Genomic DNA, 19,186 nt, shown 5'->3' with positions numbered 1-19,186 from the left:
AACATCACTCTTACAGGTGCACGTCTGCTCTTCAGTATCACACTTACAGGTGCACGTCTGCTCTTCAGTATCACACTTACAGGTGCACGTCTGCTCTTCAGTATCACACTTACAGGTGCACTACTGCTCTTCAGTATCACACTTACAGGTGCACAACTGCTCTTCAGCATCACACTTACAGGTGCACTACTGTTCTTCAACATCACGGTTACAGGTACACTACTGCTCTTCAGCATCACGCGTACAGGTGCACTACTGCTCTTCAGCATCATGCATACATGTGCACTACTGATCTTCAACATCACGCTTACAGGTGCACTACTGCTCTTCAACATCACGTTTACAGGTGCACTACTGCTCTTCAACATCACGCTTACAGGTGCACTACAGCTCTTCAGTATCACGCTTACAGGTGTACAACTGCTCTTAAACCTCACGCTTACAGGTGCACTACTGCTCTTCAGTATCACACTTACAGGTGCACTTACCACTCTTCACACACTCCTAAGAGCACTACCCAAGTGAATATCATACTCACAGGTGCACTTCCCACTCATCACACACTCTCAAGGTCACCACCCCATTGATTAACACGCTCACAAGTGCACTATCACTACGTCAAATTAAATTCTGAAACGAGGTTTGCTGTAACTAAGTACTTAAACCTTCCAGAGTGCCCCTCTTTCTCTCAGTTTCCTTCCTTCCTCCACCCTCCTCTTTCCTCCCTTCCTATGGTACACTTCATGAGTAGAATCTTGGAGTGAAGCTCACCTTAGCTTCACTCCTCAGCTGGTGCTGGAGTATCCAGTCAAAAAACGCCTTCTCTCCTTTCATCTTCGTGTTGGCGTCACCTTTAACATTTTGGCGACGATTGCTGTGCTGGGGACAACATCGGATCCTTTCCCCAGTTTCCTCCACCAGCTGTCGGTGTATCTCCCAGCTCGAGTCCGGTCTCCTAGTGGACCTCGGGGTGTGGAGAGCACTGTTGCTGTGCTGCACTGCCTGCTCCATCGGCTGTGCGTCTATTCTGCGCTCTGGGGTGCATGCGTTGCGCTTTCTGAGCAGGCCCCAGCCTGCCAGCATTGCCCATCACTGACCCTGCCTTGCGCCCTGTTTCTCACACTGCATTGCGGTCTGCTGTGCGTTGTTTCCTCATCACCAGAGGGTGTGGCGCCTTTGATGGGGGAGGCCTTCCCTGCGGTGTCCTGCCAGTGTCCTCCTCGGTTTTCCAGTCTACATTTTCAGAGGTTGTCCACGCCAAGAACACTTTCCGATATATGGCTGATATTATCCCAGGTCAGACTTTACCCAAAATTTAGAGCCACGGTAATACTTCTATAGACCTGGAACCTTCTTCCCCGACATAAAGCATGAAAGCTACTTCTCATTGGGACACGTCATGGGGAGAGTATGGCAGGAGGGCGACAATGTTTATTTTGCCTGCTGACGGTCATTCCCCCATCATGTGATTAAGGTTCCCCACCCAGTAAAGTGTATCAAAATGTTAGAGGGAGCCAGTTCACTTTCAGCAGAGTCAATAGAGAGTTAGACAAACTAATGTCCAAGGAACAATCAAGTGTTTAACTCGGTTGAACGGTAGTGAGGTCCGAAAGCTGTCTAGCTGTAGCTCAAGAACAGTCATTTTGAGAATTTAAGATTTTTCTCCTTACATTTTAAAACCTGGGATGCATCGATAACGCTTTAGGTAATTGTTAGATCTGGGGGTCTCTAGTTGGCAATGGTATTCACCTTTGTCCAAATAGGGACCCTTACTTCTAAGTCAGGATAAGGGGATTATACTCCCTAATAACCCCTGCTCACCCCCTTGGTAGCTTGGCACGAGCAGACAGGCTTATCTCAGAGGCAGTGCGTTAAGCATTTGTGAATATACACAGTAACACAGTGATAACACTACAGATGGACACAATACAGATTTTTATAAAAATAAGTATTCTTTATATAGACTGAAACACAAGACAGCAAACAACAAAAATCCACAATACTACACTTAAGATTACTTAAAAGATGATTAAAGTCTCTTAGTTCAAGTTGTTGGTAAATGCGACAAAGGTCTCAACAAAGTACCTGGATGCGTAACACAAAGTAAATGTAAATGTATGTATACTTGTAAAGCGCACTATCACATTTCAGGCTTCCTGGCGCTGTATACCGCTGTGGAACCCTTCCTGGCTTTCCCTGTGAGATGCCCACTACTGGGCACCCCCAAGGTGAAGCCAGGCATACTAGCGCTTTTGGGGCCGTTGTGGAGATTAAGCACGCTATTGCCCAGAGTTGCAGAGTGGGACCCATGATTAGAGTAGGCACCGAGGTGAGAATTATCGAGTCCGTGGACATTGAGCCCAACACCCTGCCGTGTCGGGAATTGAACCCTGGTCCCGGGCCAGACCTCAGCCTCAGGGTCTGCCGCTCTAATCGGTGAGCCACACTTCTCCACAAAATGAACAAAAGGCTCACAAAAGGGGAGATGCGTTGGTTCCGTGACCCGGAGGAACGGTTGCGTCCTTCCTCAATGCTTGCGCAGAGTAGGGGACTCGTCGTGAGCCTTACCGGTGCGGAGGTGATGCGTAGATTCTCGGCTTGCGTGCCCGTTGCGGTGTGCAAGATGGCGCCTGAATGCGATGCGACGATCCGGTTGCGATGTGAGAAGATGACGCCCTTGATGCGGTGATGACGATGCGATGACGCCCTGGCAGCCTTGCGACGACTTTGTACTTTGGAGCCGCGACAGGCCCTGCGACACGCTTCTCCAGTGATGCGATGGCACAGTGGCAAATATCTTTCCCAAGCAACTTTATGAACACAATTGCAAAGGTGACTGTAAACAAAGTGAATGAGTTCAAAGAGATTAAAATATGTAACAATCTTTAATAAAATTCATTATAATAAACACAAACATTTCATTAATACAAACATTTCATTTGTTAAAAATACATAGGTGGCAAGGATTAATTCTTCTCGATGGCGTCACGCTTCTCCGATGATGCGACAGCAGACAGCTTCGATGAACACACGCTTCCAGGGAGATGCTACGAAGACTCGCTTCTCTGGCGTTGCGATGATTTCAGCTGTGGCGGCGACACGCTTCTTCTCGATGCGTCGCGCTTACTCCTCCCAGCGGCACGCAAGTGTCTGGAGTCAGAATTCCCAGCAAGGAAATTCAGGAGGGAGCTGGAGGTGAAGACTTTTGTCCCTGAGACTTCAGGAGGAGGCAAGCACAGATCAAGCCCTTGGAGAATATTCTGTTGATGAAAGTCCTTTACAAAGTTCCTTCTCCTTTCCCTTGGCAATGAAGCAACCACTGCAAGCCAACCTAGCAAACAGCACACTGGCAGAGGGGCAGTCCAAACTCCTGCAGCTTCCTTGGTTCTTCTCCTTGGCAGAAAGGTTTCTTGTTCCAGAAGTGATCTAATTTCTTGGGATCAGGTTCCCAATATTTATACCCCAGAATCCTTTGTTCTCTGGAGGCAGAGAGGCCTCTGCCTAGTCCAAACTAGTTCCTGAGCACTTTGTTTACATGACTCTCTTCTTCCTTTCACTGTGCAGGGCAGAGACATCAGCCGCCCCACAGGAGGTGGAGCCAGCACAGGGGAGGGAAATTACAGATCTGGAGCACTCTGTTGACATGATTCCCCCTCTCCTTTCACAGTGCAGGGCAGAGACATCAGACAAGCCACAGGGGGTGGAGCCTGCATTGTAGAGGGAAGGCCAAGCCGTATTCAGGTCCCAGGTGCGACTCCTCCCTCCCATCTAGATGCAGATCTCTCTATTCACCACTGGGCTGTCCCAGCCTGTCTCCTGGAATCCCCCAGCCCTGTCACTCACAAACCTAGACAAGGAATACACAACTCAGCAGAGGCAGGCTCAATGGTTAGGCAAGCAAATGCCTGCTTTCTAAAAGTGGTATTTGCAAACACAGAATATTAAAATGACCTTTACTAAAAGATGTATTTTATTATTCTGAGTTCAGGCATACTAAACTGGAATCTCTACCATCTTCTCTGAGTCAGTTAGGATTATAAGAATGTAATAATCTAACTGCCCATTCTGGCCTATGAAAACAGGTAGCCTTCAATAGTAAATGGCTGTCATTCACTATTAGAACATGCTACACACATTAGAGCATGTCCTACCTTATACTTACAATGCACCCTGCCCTTGGGCCTACCATAGGGGTGTCTAATATGAAGCAAAGGGAAGGTTTAGGGACTGGCAAGTGGGTGCACCTGGCCAAGTTGACATGGCAGTGCTAGACTACACATAGGCCTTGCAATGGCAGACCGTAGACACACTTTACAAGCTGCTTCTGTGGGTGGCACAACCATTGCTGCAAGCCCACCAGCAGCATTTGGATTACCAGCCCTGGGCACTCCTGGTGCTAGGGTGTGACAAGTAAATCAAATAGCCAATCATGGAGTCACTAATTAGTACATCAATTTAACATAGGGAACACTTGCACTGTGGCACTGATTAGCAGTGACACAGTGCCCAAAGCATAAAACCAGCAAAAACATATCAAAACAGAGGAGGCAATCCGTCAAAAATTGAAGGGAGACTCACGGCAATGATGCCAGGTCTAACAGTAATCAAATAGGCACATTCAAGAAAATACAATAGTTGGTCCGAGTCAACAGCATTCAACTGTGAACTGGCTAGTATTATGTTGTATGTTGCCCTAAGGCTCGACCTACAAAGTGTCACTGTAAGTGCTGGGATCAGTTTCTAATGACTTTTTCTCTCAAAAGTGTAACCTTAGTGGATTCTGACCCGGGGCATATTTACTAATAGTCGATGCAACACAGCGCAGCGAGGGAAGTTGCTGGGCAGCTTTGCATGGATGGACGAGAGCTGAACAGCGCCATATTTACTAAGATATAACAGCATTAAATATATTGTAGAAATTCAACAATATTTCCCTGACCATCAGGTTATGAGTTTTGGAAATACACACATTTCAACCAAGCAGAAGCTTCTAGTAGGCTGGAGAGCTACTTAGAGGCGGCTGTGAGCTGAGACCCACTCGCAGCTCGCGAGATGCTCGCTGTGAGGCCGCTGTACGCACTGGTGTCCAACTGAGCAGTAGATAAGAGACCTTTCCACAGCACAAACAGATATGTAATGAACACATTAGTACAATAATAGAAGAAACACAGAATGAAATGAATAATTTCACATCTGCTGCCCCTCATGGGCTGCCCAGGTATGAGTCAGACTCCTCCCTCTGTCGATAGAGTCACCACCCCCCGCGGGCCCTCATGTGTCTCATGGGTCTGCACAGGTCACTAGGTTGGGGGTCTCCCAATGAAGAGACTTTGACACGTGATGCACAGTACGGGTCGCTGGGGTCTGGTTTCTAGCACATATGTAGAGACTCCGCACAGTTATATTTTGTTGTTGTGCACCTACCCAAGCAGGGATGGCGCTGCACAGACCGCCCTCCACATGGCCATCCCTTCCTCAATCTTCCCACTCGCGTCATAACGCGGTGGAGGTCTCTGCTTTGAGGGTCTGTGGCAGGGGTGGAACAGAGAGTCCATCTAGGGTTCCCTCGGGGCTGCCATGAGGCTGGTGGAGCTCAGTGGGATGTAACTGAAGGGGCTGCCTGTCCCATCCCAGGGGCGGCTTCACCTGAGGGACTGCGCTCAGCCGCGGCCACTAACGCCTTCCACCATCGCCTGGGGACATTAGCAGAGTGAACACTTCTCTGACTGAAGCAGCTATGATCACTCTCCTTCTCAGAAAAACCCAGGAGAAAAAGAAAAGACCTTTCAAATGATCCAGCTCTATCTAACCTCCATTTCCCAGGAGTATCACAGCTAGGGAAGGGACCACGCAACTCACACCGTCCATGGAAGATATTCACCCCGCCCTGACCACTGATCACAGATCAGATGCAACAGATGAAGAGAATCATCTATACTCATCATCATCATCATGAGAGGTGTGTGCCAAGCACTTCCGAGAGGCCCTTCAGCCTTCAGCCGCACTTGAACCGGTGCCTTGCATCACCCGCTGCCGCACAAGAACCCAGAACTCTAGGGAGATATTTGCTGAATATTATTTTCATAATTTACCAGACTCCCTGGGACCTTGGAGCTGGTGTAGAAAACGTGTATGAGTCGCAAACAATTATTTGTGACTGAAATTAGTCAGGTTTGAAATTAAAGGTTTCAAAAATAAGATTTGAAAACTTCGCACAGTGCAGTCAACATTAGGGATTCTTAATTTGCAACTCATATTAGCAATTTAGATTCAGATTACCAATTTGAAGATGACTTGTACTAAACATACACAAGTTGGTAATAAGTGCAAAAAAGGTAATGACATGTGTCAATCACCATCAAGTGGAGGCTGGTGATAACCAGGTGCACAGCATAGATGCTCAACCCTCTCAGAATTTATTTTTTATTTAATGCGATTTTCTATAGCGCGAACTTTACCCGAAGGTGTCAGAGCGCTTTACATAAGAACCAGTTGCAAAACATAAGGACCAAGGATTACATGCGTTACATAAAAGATACAAACAGAAAAAAAATTGCAAATGTACAAGATGTAAAGTCACACACGGAAGAGATACGAATGGATATACTCTACGAGTCACATAGGAATGGTAGAGAGTACAAAGGTCTACTGCATATACTAGTGATTAGAGTTATCTCTATATAAATATATATACACATAGTAGATTTTCCCAGGTCAAGACCCAAAAAAACCCCCATAAAATAGAAAATCGGAGGTCCATTAAGTGGGGTCGGAGGGGTGACGCAGTCACAGCACCAAGGGAGGGTGGGAGGGATACCAGGGTCTGGAGAAAAAAAAGGCAAATCAGAAAGGGGAAGAAACATTTGCGGATCGTCAAGGGGGAAATGAGGGAAAAGGGTAAAGAAAGAGGGAACGGACAAGATGAGCCCCTGATGCTGCCGCGAGGGGCTGTGGACTTCAGGAGCAGTAGAAGAGGGAGGGGAGAGAGGAGAGAGGGGAGAGAGAGGGAGGGGAGAGAGGGTGAGAGAGAGGGGGAGAGAGAGAGATGGAGAGAGAGAGAGATGGAGAGGGGGAGAGAGGGAGGAGAGAGAGAGAGAGAGAGGGAGGATGCTCAGGGAGAGCAGGATCCTTCATGAACATCTGTGGAGGTTTGTTCAGATGTAGTAGGGGAGTGATTTGAGCTCAGACAGAGCTGCAGCCTGTTCTTGGCAGCACACTGAAGGCAGGCAGGCAACCCCCACAAACATCCATGTTTTGTGTGTCTGACACCTCCTGGCGTCTGGTAGTTATCAGCCCACGGTTGCATCTGTGGGGGCAGGAGACAGGGGGCCCTGTCGAGGGTTTTCAGGAACTGCCTTGATGCTAGGGTGGAAATCTTAACCTCACATGGGAGAGGAGTTGGCCTAACGGCTAGGGCGGTCAACCTCATATCTGGGGAACCGGGATCGAGTTTCGGCAATGACGCTGAACATCCTGTGATTCTGGGCGAATCACTTAATGAAAATAACTGTGCTTAACAAAAATGAACGTGTCCTCATGTAATGCAACTGGTGCTCATGTAAAGCGCTCTGATACCTGATTCGGGTCAAGTTCGCGCTATATAAAACTGTAAAAAAAAAAAATATATATATATCCAAGCACCCCTGCTGAATTCCAGGCTACTGAGGTCATTTCATCATACTGCACAATGACCACACGTCATTGGATGTGTGGATGGAACCCACCTCCTCCTAAGCCCTTCTCAAGGACCTTCTTTATGGGCGGTGCAGAATGTCCCCAGACTCACCACTGACCGCGCTGCACAACAACACGACTCCGACATCTGTCATCACAGCAGAGGCATCCCCCACATGGTCGCACCACCCGTATCCCAATAACTTCAGACCACACAAGTTTCTGTTTTATGGAAGAATTGAGGCCGCAGTTTATTAGGCATTTCCAACTTACAAGCGATCCTTTACACACCATTATTTTTGTCTGACGAGCCTGTGTCCTTACCCCATCAAGTCTGCACTGTGCCCTACATCCAGTGAAGCTATATTCGCTACGGTAAACCCATCACCGTCCTTAACACCGTCAGCTCTGCACTGTGCCCTATATTCAGTGAAGCTATCTTCGCCAAGGTGACCTATCACCGTCCTTACCCCATCCGCTCTGCACTGTGCCCTACATCCAGTGAAGCTATCTTCGCCAAGGTGACCTATGACCGTCCTCAACCCCATTTTCTCTGCACTGTGCCCTACATCCGTGCAGCGATCTTCACCAAGGTGACCTATCACTGTCCTTAACCCCCATTTGCTCTGCACTGTGCCCTACATTCAGTGCAGCTATCTTTGCCCAGGTAACCCATCATCTGTGGACGCACCCTTTCCTTTCACTCCGGGCAAGCTTCTGCTTCCAGCCCGACCGGGTAATCTTTTACCTCGGGTTGCCACGCACTACTTGGGTAAGCGTCTGCTTCAACCCAACCGGATGGCCCTTTTGCTTCCGGTGCCCACTCACTCCCGGGTAACCGTCGGGTTCCTACCCGGCCGGGTGACCTTTCACTTTCGGTGTCCACACATTTCCTTCTGGGTAAGCGTTTGTTCCCACCCCCGCCCGGTTCCTCTTCACTTTCGGTGTGTACCCTCTTTGTTACCTGGGCAAGCCAATGTGCTTCCCGCCCGCCAAACTTGATTTCCTGTTCCCCCACCCATCTCTGCGAAGTGACCCGGTAACCGGTATCCCAACTTCCTCCATGCCACAGGCTCTGCCCTCTGTTGCGTAATTAATTGTTTACTTCTAGTTCACCTGAACACAGAGGGCTCGGGGAGCTTGCCAGGGAACCCCTGGGTCCTGACTGCCCCGTTTGCGGTCGGTGCCCGCTTCACAACCTGCTTTTGTATTCCTCTTGAATCCCTTTGTTATACGTACCGCCTGCTGTTCCTTCCTCCGACCAAAGGACCTCTTGCAAGACCACTATGCCTCGGCGACAAATCTAACCACCTTGCCCAGCCCCCCCCCCCACACCCCTGAAATCTTGTTCCTCCGCGGGTGGGTGGGCGGGTCTTCTCCTGACACAATTCCCCGGAGAAAGAGGGCCTTGTGCCCGGTGCCCACCTTTAAATACCTGGGGAGTGGGGGGCTGAACAAAGGGGCAGTGTGCGCTGGACGCTAGAGCTGCAAGAAAAGCATCCGGAGTCCGGTGGCGGCTGGTAACACACTGTTCTGATCGGGCCAAGAGGCGGGCAGACCAGCTTACTTACTGGCTCTTGAGCTATCACTGGTGTGACTTAAAATCATGTGCACTGTCCCGGCTGCTCATAATAACAAACACAGAATCCAAAAAGGCTCATTCAAGTAGAGACTTAGAAATGACTTCGTCGGAGTATCCCATCTCTATGGTCGTTGCATGTCCTCGGGTGCAGAAAAGGGCCAAATATCTGAAAAGCACTAGTCACAAAAAATGGTTGCAGATCAATATTAAATGTTAGCAACCCGCTTTTAGTTCTTTGCACCCCATGCACCAATAGGTTGCAAATCAAAACGTCGTCATAGGCCGGTGGGGTTGCGGAGCGACCACAATAAATGATATGAAATAGGCCCGTCGCTGTGTGTTCTGTACAGAAACCAGAGCAGCTTTAATAAACAATCCCACCTGGTAACACCTCAGCGGGATGGTGCAAGGGTTCTCCAGATCCCTGGCGGCTCCCCCACAGGGAACCCACACGGTTCCCAGGGAGAGGTTTCCATTGGAACGGCGTTCCCTCTGCAAGTCTGTTAGCAGCCCTTAGAACCATCAGTGCCTTTCCAATGGTTGCATCGCACACACCTGATCCATGCATGTCATACTGCAGTCAGGAAGAGGGGCGTCCTGTCCATTCCCCTTCCTAAGTGTGCTTCACAAAGGGGCGGGAAACACAGTGTGAGTTAGAAATGCTTTTCAACTAACTTACAAAACGACTTTAGTACATGCAAAGAGACATCTCGCTGTTGGAAGCCCTGCGATTTATGCCCCGCAGCGCTGCAGATTGCAGAGTTTGCGGCTGCACTTGGCCTAAAGTCTCAAGACTTATCAATACCAGAGCTGTTGTTAAATGGAACCTCAGACACCTTCATTTCCAAAATGACTTATTTCATAAGCTGTGCCAAAGGTTCCAAATGTACATTAGAGTCCAAGTTATTATAAATCTATTTCTTAGATTTTATTAGCTAATCTGATCCTTTCAAATTGTGAGGTTACTAATTGACGAGAGCTGGTCATAAATACCACATATACAGACAAAATCCGAAACATTCCCCCCATCATTGTCTTTATTTTCTGCACAGATGAACTTTACATCAACATGATCTCAACTCCAACCTCCATCAACAAGGACACAACGACAATGAACCCTCCCTCTGCCCCTCCGCGGAGGTTCCTCCTTTTCTGCTCTGCATGGCTCGCTGTTGGTGTGATAGATGTGACGTGGATTCAATCTTCAGATGGGATTAATGACGTATATATTTAAAGTATATCAACTGTTAGGGGATTTATACCATGAAACATGTAGGAAATTAAAAATGGAAAAGGTAACTGGCATAGTGTACACATAAAGAAATTGCTGGGCTACTTTCAATATAAAATTATGAACAAAGTAAGTAGTTTTATGATTCGATAAATAGATTTATTGTTTTATGCTATTACTCTCCTGATAAACTAAATATGTATAATTGTGAAAAACATATTGGCGGATTGTCGGTATGTGCAACTTTTGTTTTGCAATGAAATTAAAATACAAATAAAATAATATACAAATACAAATAAATGATATAATAAAATAATGTAAAATGATACTGAGCAGGCGTTCTCAACCAGGGATGCCCACGCCCCCAGGGGTGCGAGATGGCATTTTAGGTTGTGCGACAAAGAGGAAAAGTATACACTATATGCATAATAGGAATCTGTAGAGAATGATGTAGGGTGTGCGAACATTATTCAGACATTTCCTAGGGGTGCGGGCATAGAAAAGGTTGGGAATCACCAATATAGAGCTTGTTGGTTGTATATAATTAAGATTATATAAAGAAAATGGCCTCGCGTGTGAAATTCATGCTTTTCATAGACTTAAAGGACTGAGAGATGCCTTTGAAGGCTGATGCAGGTCAGAGTCAACATTAAGGGGCTTAATATGCGTTTGGCGGTCTGAATGACCACCAAATTCACAATGGCAGTGTGCCTACCGCCGCACCGATGGGTCAGACCACCATGGGACGGGTGTTGCCACCAGGAATCCTGGTGGTCTTGCAGCGGCCTTCAGGCAGCAATATTCTCGGTGGGCCACTGTGGCTCAGCCAAGCATATTGCGGGTTTCTCATCACCTCACTTTTCACAGCAGTGAGCCTGCCGTGAAAGGTTTCGTTGTGAGGTAATAAAGAGGGCCCTACAGGGCCCCCTTGTGCCTCTGGATCCATGCAGGGGGAACATAGTGTGCTTGCACCCCTAGTTCCTGTAGGGCATGGACTTGACAGTATGATGTTAAACTGTGTAGTGCATCTGTGAGCATCACGTCATGGAGGGGTAAAGCACATGTAAGTGTGATGTTTAAGAGCAAAAGTGTGGGCACAATTTTGACAAGATGTGGTGCACTTGCACTAAATGTACTGTACTGTTGTGGAAGGAGGTAGAGCATATGTGAGTGTGTGAAGTGAAGTAGTGATTCTGTTGTAAGTATAATGTTGAAGAGTTGAGTGAAGACGGGGTTGTGCACCTCTGAGTGTGATGTTGAAGAGGGGGGGGGTAATGCACCTGTGAGCATTCAAAGAGGTATCAGGGCACTTAACATGCGAACCAGTTGCGTTATAGACGGACACATTCATTTGTTTTAGGTACGGTGAAATTAAGTGATCTGCCCAGAGTCACAGGATGTTTGAGCCTCCAGCCAGAGTCGAACCTGGTTCCCCTGCTTTAAAGTCAGCCGCATAAGCCGTTAAACCACATTAAACAGAGCACTGGCCCGGGCCTTGTTAGCAGTGCCTAGGGCATAATCAGCGTCAGTAACCACCAGTATCAGTCAAACATGGGGTGATCAGGGCAAAAAGGATGAGTTTCTCACTAGGAGGACTATATTGAGCGATTGTGGATACAATACAATTTCTCGGGTATTTAGTCGACCAAGGAAGGTGCAATTTTAGGATTTCGGGTATTAGCCGGATAACAGTTTTATTTGTGGTGCTCATGATTCAAGTGGCTATCGGTCACAAAGATTTACAATTGAGATATCAACTGATGGTATAGTTTTAATTTCTCTGGTGCGTATAGTCCTAGAGCCCTCACGGTACTGTCTGATTATGTTTATTCAGCACAGAGTGCACAAGCGCAACAGTAACTTTTACTGTCACCATCTCAACCACTCATGAGATAGTAAAAGTGAAAAACGTACTTCAAAATTACTTACAAATGATTAGCATGTCAACTGTGAGTGTCAACAGCACCGTAGTGCATCTCTCGTTATGCATTACTTTTGCCCTGAGGTGTAGGATGTGTATAGGAGTGTGCAAGTGGGGCCAGGCGAGGAGTTTAATGGTTTTAAAATATGTCTCAAAAGAATTGAGGAACACATACATACAGTAGTACTTTGAAGGCACTATTTTAGAATGTGGAAACAAGGGAGTGTAGAAACTGTAGATAATTACATTACAACCCTCAGAAAATGAGTGGAAGGCAATGGAAAAAAGAGAGACAGGAAGTAATGCTTTATTGAGAAGGTACTTAAAACTATACAGTAAAATTTGTACCAATGGATTGCACTGGTCTAAAAATTACAGAAGCAATAAAGGTTAATTAATCACAGCTACAAAACCATATTGAAAAATGTATTATCAGTTAAAAGTTCATACAAAGTTTAAAAAACGTGTAACAGTTTCTGAACAGAGTTGATTCCTTGGAGCTTCTAGATGCAGTCAAGCTGCCCTTTAACATGATCCCATGGCATACTCTATAAAACAAGAAACATTCCCTTCTGATGTGGTTGGACCCAGACACAGACAAAAAGATGGCGAAGATCTTTATCTCTTCATCAGCGTGGTCTACCACACAGACACATTGAGACAAGCAAATTCCAGTAATATCAAAATTCCACATTGTGAATTTCAAGAAATGTAAATCATATAAAATGAAATTTCACTTTTTGAATCAGTGGGGAGATCAGCTCGGAGTCCTGAGATCGACATGGGAGGATATCATAAGAAGTGTTGTTTTTATGATTCTAATGCAACGCTGTCTCCAACGACAGAAGTTACATTCCAGACAGTTTTCTGCACAAGCCGAGTCCAGGGGAACCGAAGTTCAGATAGATCCAGGTCCATGAAAGAATCCGCTAGAGAGGATCTGCAATCATTGGGCGGGGGGTGATATTTCTGCCCAAATCAAGGAGCCCAATAGTTTTGATTTTATGTGGTGAAGCTTAAATCCTTTATTTGTTTTTTCATAACCATAATGCGCAATAAATAAAATATGCTTTTTGTCACTTTATAAAATGCTCAATATATAAAAGTTAAAAGTAATAATATTTGCCATAAAATTGTTTGCGCTTGTATCTACAATATTTAACTTAAATATTAACATACATTTCTGGTAAATACATTTCATTAACATTTTTAAAACTGTCCCTTTGTGAGGCACTTTGACTGTTATGGGTCCACTTTTCAGAGGAGGTTACTTATATGTATGAGAAATTTTACCTCTCGGCAAGTCAATATGTGGGATATGCCTCCATCCAACCATATCTCTACTGTAGCGCCACAAGGAAGCAAAGGGACATTGTCACTAACAACTTGAACAATGGCTGAGCAGAGGGGCGACACAACTTGGATTATAGTTTCATTTCACCATAACTTGCAGAAATGTCTCTTTAGCTAAGCAGTTCTTTTGTTTACACAATGGTAGGGAATCTAAAATGTGTAGGCCAACACCATCATAGTGGTCAACCACAAGCAGAAGACCCCACTTATGTTTTCAGTCGTTCGATCCAAAAGCAATGATCTTATGGTTATATGTAATAACTTTCATGTAGGAGTTCGCCTGCTTGTGGAGTGGTGTGGCTCACTGGTTAGAGGCGGCAGACCCGGAAGCAGGAGTCGGCCCGGGACCAGGGTTCAATTCCCGACATGGCAGGGTCGTGGACCAGGGTCAGCGGACTCGATAATTCTCGCCTCGGTGCCTACTCTAATCAGGGGTCCCACTCGGCAACTCTGGGCATTAGCTTGCCTAATCTCCACAACGGCCCCATCAACACCAGGGAATGCCTGGCTTCACCTTGGGGACTCCCAGTAGGGACCATCCCACAGGGAAAGCCAGGACGGGTTCCCCAGCGGTATACCGCGCCAGGATACTCCGGTAGTAATTGAGCGCGTAACAAAACAGCTTATAACAAGGCGGATTTGCACTTTAGGCCATTTTTGTGTTTAGTAAACAGACTCTATATGATACAATGTGCTACTTGATTTCAGTGGAAAACTTTAATAAATACACCTTTTCCTCTTCCAAATATTGATTAGTATGCTGCATTACATGTTATAGGTTTCAACTACATTACAAAGTGGCTTCAGCAAGCCAGTGTGGTTCTTATCCAGGAGTGTAGAGCCACCAGCAGCCACAAGCTAAGAAAGGCTGACTCCTCCCAGGGTTTGTGGGTTGGCATTTACTGCTCTCAAAACCTGCCCAGGGCACCAATAGGAATGGAAAATAACAATGTTGGGGGTAATAAAGGAGAGGGGAGCTCCAGGAGGTGTTACTGTGTGGTGGTATTTTTTACACCAAGTTTAAAGGATGTTGTGCGATCAAAGTCCTTTGTAATAAGTCAGATAAAATGCAACGAGACGTTATATTGTAGTATTCAAACATATTACTATATCTTTGGGATGCAAATACTACTATGCACATTCTTGCACCATATTTGTTTGAAGTTTGGGGTAGCTTTTCACCTGTTTATCCACAAATGCTCAGTTCCATCTCTTCAATTTTAGGTAGTTTTTATGTTGTTACATCAGGCACACATATGCCCTGGGTGGCATCCCAGCACTGTCGTTTCCTGGACCGATCTGAAGCTCAAGCCTGCTCACAAGGTTGGAACACTCTGTAGATGGACGCTGTCTGTTTGGAAGAATTGGGAGCAGCTTGTGAGGACCACAGATGTTCTCCAGCTGACCTGTGGTGGAGCTGTCTGTGGGGCTGTCTCTGAAGCTAGGTGTGATTGTGCTGTTTTGTTGCACACTCACTTGTAGCCTCCCTGCAGCTGCCATGACTGTGTGTTATGGATGATAACCATTACCTAGGAGCACCGTCTTTCGATGCTGAGACCTTGCGTCTTCTCATGTTATAGGTCTTTATTTTTTTCTCGTTCTATTACATCTGTGCCATTGTCTGGAGGATCCTATGTTCTCAAATGTTGCTTCGCCATTCATAGTTATCATTGTGCATTGTCAAAATAATATATTTCTTTTAAAATATTTCACAGAAACAGAGTCTGCAGTTTTGTGACGTAGCATGCTTAAGACGGTTTGTCTTCATAAGAACCAAAGAAAGATACTCATGCACGTCTTCTTTTTCCCTGTTTGTTTAGTGTGATACTTTTTTTTTTTTGCAGAGTTTTATATAGCGTGAACTTGACTTGAATCGGGTATCAGAGCGCTTTACATAGCACCAGTTACGTTACATGAGTGCACACATTCATTTTTGTTAGGCCCGGGGAGATTAAGTGTCAAAGTCAAAGGTTTTATTTGCATAATTAGTTAAAATTGTTACAAAATTCACATGATAAAATAACAGTGCAAAATGTATTAAAAAATACTAAAGATTATGTGATTTACCCAGAACCACTGGATGTTCAGCGTCATTGCCAAAACTCGAACCCCTTTCCCCTGATTCGAGGTCGACCGCCCTAGCAGTTAGACCAACTTCTCTTCCTTTACTTACCTTTACTATTCACTGTTTCTTCCTGAATATTTGTACTGCCCTCTGCTGCTCTTTTGTGATTGAGACGACTGTACCACATATTGCTTACACATTGGCACCGTGCTCCTCGTGGTCCCACTCCAAACCTCATCTATTGGGGGTCGACTGGGCTAGAATGAAACTAAATTATGCCCCCTGGCTCCCAGCTCTACAGAATGTATTCCCCTCCTTACCCACAAAATAAGCCACAATTTAACATTGATCATCTATAGAGGGATCTGTTTTCTGAACTTACTTTTTGGGAAGGTGCTAAATGAACCACAGTGTTTCTATTGGTACTTTTCCTTTAATATGTATGGTTTTAGCATATTGGCAACCAGGCGCAAATTTCCAAGCTGAAAATACGTGTATGCTTCACCCCACACTCCCAAACACACCACAACTCCAACCAATGAGCCATCCACCAGTGCCTGCCTGATGGAGAAACTGGGGATGCTGAAACCTTTTGGCAAATTCAGCACTGCCCCAAAACCTGCATATATGTAGCACCATGAAGACAACACCTTAAGTGCCCTCAGTCTGGGCTCAGATGGGCAAAGGAGCTCATCGTTGACGTGTAGCGGTCTGCGAAAGCTGTGGGCCAGCAGTTGAAGTCGTGGGGTCCAGCTGGCGCGGCCTCCCTGGCCTGTGGGACCGTCTCTCCTCCAGCAGACACTGGTGGAAGCGGGAGCAGGTCACTGAGCGGGGAGTCCTCCGTGATGTTGTGGTTTCTCCGCAGGTGCATTGCGAGGCATGATGTCCCAAGAGAGGACTTTTCTTTGGGGATCCCCCTCTTTACCGGCTTGCAGCACAACCTGCAGTTCACTATGTGGGCATTCCTCAACGCTTGTCCCTCTGGCATTACAAAGTACCTCCAGGTCCACGAGCGGAGGCTGCCGCCGGGCGTGGGGCCAGGCCTGAGGGCTTTCTTCTTGGGAGGCCTGTATTCCTCCGCACTGCCGGCTGGGTCCTCCTCCGGGGCGGTGGCGCTCTCCGGCTCCTCCTCCTTGGGCATGGCCACGCTGGAGGCTCCAGCCTCGGGCGCCTGGGGGTGGTATCGATGGAGCTGGAGGTGGTCGATGTGCTTCCGGAGCGGCTGCTGTTTCTCGCAGTAATGGCTGCTGAATCCATTGTCTAATAGTAAATGACAGTGAATAAAAATACATTATTTAAAAATACCAGAACAGAAACAAGGAGGGACTGCAATTTACAAAAAGGGCATGAAGCTAAAATAAAAGTAAATTGAAGAAACATGCAAATAAATGGAGGATGAATTGAGCTTAAAATGTTATTACACAGGGGGAATTCCGAGAGAAAAAGAACACGTTTTATAAAAAGACAAGGAAGAGATGGGAATAGTTGAAGAAATAAAGCCCAAATAAAAAGCGGACGGTAGAGAAAAAGAAGAAAACTGAGAGCAAATAAAGATAATAAAACACTGCTTCGCCTCAGGCTCCTGAGGACCCCAATTGTCTCCTCTCGCTCCAGAGCTTTAGCCTTCGCAGGATATTAATAATATTACGGAAATTAGTGTAATCACAGATTGTTTCTGTATTCCCCTTGGACCCAACTGCGGGATATGGTGGACATGCGCTACTTTACAAATGACAAGGTTTAAGGAAACATCATAGCCAGAATGGTTTGGTCAGTTCTTATTTATTGGTCCTCAATAATTCCGATCAACCAACCACTGCAGGGAATTTTTAAAATGCTTTTAGACAAACTATTTGAGGATTATAATTGGGTCTCATTGTGGAGACACTTACTCCAGTTTCAGTGATTGGGGGGTAACAGCCAGAGGCATCGCACAGATCCTTATAGGTGAGGCTTTTCGATCTTTTCAGGCATAGCAGCAACCTGAGCAGATCTGCAGGCATAGCAACAACCTGAGCAGATCTGATGAGACATCCCGCGTAACGAACACATCTCTGGTCACCTGAAAAACCTCCACTGGCTACCCGTCAATAAGAGGATCACTTTCCGACTTCTGACCCACGCACACAAGGCACTCTACGAAATCGGACCAGAATGCCTCAACTCACGACTGTCCTTCTACACCCCCCCCGCCAACTACGATCCTCCAACCAAGCCCTCGCCACTGTACCTCGCATCAACAAGACCACCATGGGAGGTAGATCCTTCTCATACCTGCCGGCTAAAACATGGAACTCACTTCCCACTTACCTTCGCCTTACCCAGAACCACCTAGCATTCAGAAAGCAACTTAAAACGTGGATATTTGACAAGTAATCCTCCTCCCCTCCCTAAGCGCCTTGAGACCCTCTGGGTATGTAGTGCGCTATATAAATTTTATGACTTATGACTTATCTGCAGGCATAGCTGCAGCCTGAGCAGATCTGCAGGCATAGCAGCAACCTGAGCAGATCTGCAGGCATAGCACCAACCTGAGCAGATCTGCAGGCATAGCACCAACCTGAGCAGATCTGCAGGCATAGCAGCACCCTGAGCAGATCTGCAGGCATAGCAGCAACCTGAGCAGATCTGCAGGCATAGCACCAACCTGAGCAGATCTGCAGGCATTGCAGCAACCTGAGCAGATCTGCAGGCATAGCAGCAACCTGAGCAGATCTGCAGGCATAGCACCAACCTGAGCAGATCTGCAGGCATAGCAGCAACCTGAGCAGATCTGCAGGCATAGCAGCAACCTGAGCAGATCTGCAGGCATAGCAGCAACCTGAGCAGATCTGCAGGCATAGCAGCAACCTGAGTAGATCTGCAGGCATAGCAGCAACCTGAGCAGATCTGCAGGCATAGCAGCAACCTGAGCAGACCAGCAGGCATAGCACCAACCTACGTATACCAGCAGGCATAGCAGCAACCTGAGCAGATCTGCAGGCATAGCGCCAACCTGACCAGACCAGCAGGCATAGCAGCAACCTGAGCAGAGCGGCTGGCACAGCAGCCACCTGAGCAGATCTGCAGGCATAGCAGCAACCTGAGCAGATCTGCAGGCATAGCAGCAACCTAAGCAGAACGGCTGGCACAGCAGGAAGCTGGGAATATCTACAGGGTAGACACTTGGATGGAGTGCATACAAAGCAGGGCCTCTGACAGATCTGCAGACATTCTTCTCCTGCACATCTTCCACACCACAAGGCTTGCGGATGCCACATAAATACTCAGCGCCTTGTACTTTAGGATACAGGATACCCATAGTTGGAGGACATTCACTGAAGAGCCCTAGCAGAGGCCACAACCCCTGCGCAGCGGCAC

The 19,186-nt window shown here is 46.8% G+C and overlaps 1 protein-coding gene across 2 annotated transcripts in view; it reads right to left on the bottom strand.

The window, feature by feature from the left end:
• Window positions 1-15,719: 15,719 nt before the first annotated feature.
• Window positions 15,720-19,186, bottom strand: part of LOC144822052 (uncharacterized) — an 89,400-nt gene continuing 85,933 nt past the window's right edge. For both annotated transcript variants that reach the window (XM_078679127.1, XM_078679126.1), the window contains exon 7: window positions 15,720-17,086. In XM_078679127.1, coding sequence (XP_078535253.1) covers window positions 16,488-17,086 — 599 coding nt within the window. In that variant the 3' untranslated portion in view covers window positions 15,720-16,487. The remainder of the gene's footprint in view (window positions 17,087-19,186) is intronic.

Source organism: Lissotriton helveticus, chromosome 3_1, assembly GCF_964261635.1.
Source record: "Lissotriton helveticus chromosome 3_1, aLisHel1.1, whole genome shotgun sequence".
NCBI classification, from domain to species: Eukaryota; Metazoa; Chordata; class Amphibia; order Caudata; family Salamandridae; genus Lissotriton; species Lissotriton helveticus.
This window is presented reverse-complemented; position numbering and strand designations above follow the sequence as displayed.